The following is a 3,006-nucleotide window of genomic DNA, read 5'->3' as shown; positions in this document are numbered from 1 at the left end:
AATATAATCTGTTAGCCCTTTATTGCCCCCACAGTAACGCAATTGCGGCATTTTGCAACAGCCATATACTGTATACCTGTGCAAGTATTAACTTTTGCAAAGCGGATGTCGTAGGCTTTTATCATCCACTGGCACTAAATGCTGCTGCAGCGCACCTAAGAGCTGATGAAGATTTTAATTTCAGATAGAGGTGAACTATTGGCTACACACTTCCATGCAACCTGAATCTGAAAATGCCACACCTGTTCTCGTAAAATGAGTAATGCTATAATGACCAGTAAAATGGTCATTATAACATTACTGTAGTAACATTCCACTCACTGTGGAATATTACTACAGTCATCTGCTATTTTAACTCCTCTCACAACAAAATGGTAACATAAAAAATATGTGTACCGGCTACACGGTTTAACAGTAATGTCTTGTAAGCGATTGCCAAGGCTTGCTGAACAAATCAAATAGGCTGTTGAGCATAAAATTTAATGCAGAGGTTATTTCTTAAATTAGCCTTACAGCTGTTTCACACAGTGCTCTCGCTTATTTGAATTCCTAACTTTGACTGGAGACTTTCGGAGTGTCATTTTTGTCCACTCAGCAATTGCACTTCCCATTTCAGCCATATAGACCAGTCTTGTATCCTCCGCACACAGTTGATTGAGTAACTGTCCGCCCAGCGGTGCCATGGACTCCGAAATACGACATTCATCTAAACTTCCGATTGTCTCCAGCTGCACATAGCTTTATTTGCTGGACTTTGGGAGCGAATGAACTTCGGCATTATGAACTGAACGGTGTAGAGTCACGCTGTAGAAATAAGACGATTTGTGTGCCACACTGGAACAAGACCAGCTCGGCTCTGTAGCCTGCTCTCTTACAGGATCGCGTTTGGGTAAGTAGCATATCACAAACTGTCGATCATAATAGTTATGTAACAAATATCGGCAAAGTTTTAACATGTTTTAAAACACTGAAAATTCAGAGAGTTTAGTTGCCATCAAACTTTGGTCAGAACATTTTAAGGCACAGGCTATTGTTAAATAATTTTCAAATATGACTTGCACCATGAAAAATCGACCACAATGTTGTGTCTTTTCTTAGAAGCACATTTCTAAAGCTCCTACTTCCTCCAAAGGTTTTGTCATCTGTTGACTTGGGAGTGTTGCACACAGAAGACAGATCATGGACATTGACACCAACAGCCACCATGGACAGAACCAGTCTGTGGTGTTCATTAATTACTTTAACTCCAGCTGCCGCTTCGATGAGGAGTTTAAATACATTCTGCTGCCTGTGTCCTACAGTCTGGTGTTTGTGGTCGGCTTGGCACTGAATGCCCTGGCTTTGTGGATGTTCCTCAAGAAGATGCGGCCCTGGAAACCCAGCATTGTATACATGTTCCACCTCGCCCTGTCTGACTTCCTCTATGTTCTGTCCCTTCCCACGCTCATTTACTACTACGCCAACCGCAGCCACTGGCCCTTCGGTGTGGCAGCATGCAAGATAGTGCGCTTCCTGTTCTACGCCAACCTCTACTGCAGCATCCTCTTCCTCACCTGTATCAGCGTGCACCGTTACCTTGGCATCTGCCACCCCATCAAAGCAATGACCCTGGTTAAGTCACGCCACGCCCACCTGGTGTGCTGTCTGGTGTGGGCTATGGTGACAGCGTGCCTGGTGCCCAACCTAATCTTTGTCACCACCTCCCAGAGGGACAACGACACACTGTGCCACGACACCACCAGCCAGGAGGCCTTTGATCAATATGTCGACTATAGCTCTGCTGTTATGGTGCTGCTGTTTGGTATTCCTTTCCTGGTCATCATGGTGTGTTACTGCCTGATGGCACGGGCCCTGTGCCGGCCCAGACGGGGATTATCTGCCAGCCAGCAGGGTGGCGCCTCCCGCCAGAAGTCCATCAAACTGATCATAGTGGTGCTGGTGGTGTTTGCTGTGTGCTTTGTTCCATTCCACATCACACGAACCCTCTACTACACCTCTCGTGTGCTGGATCTAAACTGTGAATTCCTGAACATTGTCAACTTTACTTACAAGATCACCAGGCCGCTGGCAAGTGTGAACAGCTGCATTGATCCCATTCTGTATTTCCTGGCTGGGGATCAGTACCGCTCCAAGCTGGTGACAGCACTGACAGGAAAGAGACAGACTACCAGCGGCCGATCACCTGACCACGCACAAACACCGCCTAACAATAACCATGACATTGCTCTGGTCTATGCAAACTCTCACCTCAAAGATCGTGGGGAGATTGAGAGATAGAGGGATGATCACACCTATCATTGTATAATCTCACCCTTGTAGAAATCCATCAGATTTAAGATTTCTGCTCTGGGCACAGCGTACATTTCGGGTGTCACAGCTACAGGCCTTTGATGGATTTTGCACTCAGAGGTTCAGAGCTGAGAAGATGTCCTTTAAAAACCAAATGTTACGCATTGACACTCCACCAAATATTTGTATTGCCACAACACACAAAAAGAATGCCATACTGAAATACTTTTAACCCTAGACAGAGAGTAGGCTAGTCTAAATGACTATGTAGTACAGTGTATTTATAGTACTATTTATATAGTAACTGTAATCAAAGCTCTTGAGGAAAGTGGTGCTTATATAGAGTGCTGTACATTCAGCCTTCATAGGAACATCACTCATTGAGAAATTTGTATAAAAGATGAGTGAGTAAATCATAATCTTGATGAGAGTGCCTAAGTTGGATGTGACATCTAATGAAGTAAATATTTAACTAGATATCAGACCAAAGATGACAGACAAGGTCTTGTTATTGTCTCAGACATGAAGAACTTCTTTGTGTATTATCAGCAGTGACAGTGTTTGTCCCAAACAGCAGCTACAGCCAGTGCAGCTCCTGCTCCCAGCTGTTTTTGTCCTTCAGCTCCAACGCCCCACAGCTGTCTGTTGCTCCACCGTGAAGAAAACAGAGAGAAGGAGGGACTGACCAGCACTGGCCCAGTGTAGGCTGGACAAGAT

At 44.9% G+C, this 3,006-nt stretch overlaps 1 protein-coding gene across 1 annotated transcript; it reads left to right on the top strand.

The window, feature by feature from the left end:
- Positions 1-685: 685 nt before the first annotated feature.
- LOC115366551 (P2Y purinoceptor 4) lies at positions 686-2,529 on the top strand. Its single transcript, XM_030062056.1, has 2 exons — positions 686-889; positions 1,133-2,529. The coding sequence occupies exon 2, from the start codon at positions 1,180-1,182 to the stop codon at positions 2,275-2,277; it is 1,098 nt and encodes a 365-aa protein (XP_029917916.1). The 5' UTR covers positions 686-889; positions 1,133-1,179; the 3' UTR covers positions 2,278-2,529.
- The last annotated feature ends 477 nt before the right edge of the window (positions 2,530-3,006 follow it).

Source organism: Myripristis murdjan, chromosome 10, assembly GCF_902150065.1.
Source record: "Myripristis murdjan chromosome 10, fMyrMur1.1, whole genome shotgun sequence".
Classification (NCBI taxonomy): domain Eukaryota; kingdom Metazoa; phylum Chordata; class Actinopteri; order Holocentriformes; family Holocentridae; genus Myripristis; species Myripristis murdjan.
Note: the sequence above shows the minus strand (reverse complement) of the source record. Positions and strands in the feature narration are given on the sequence as shown.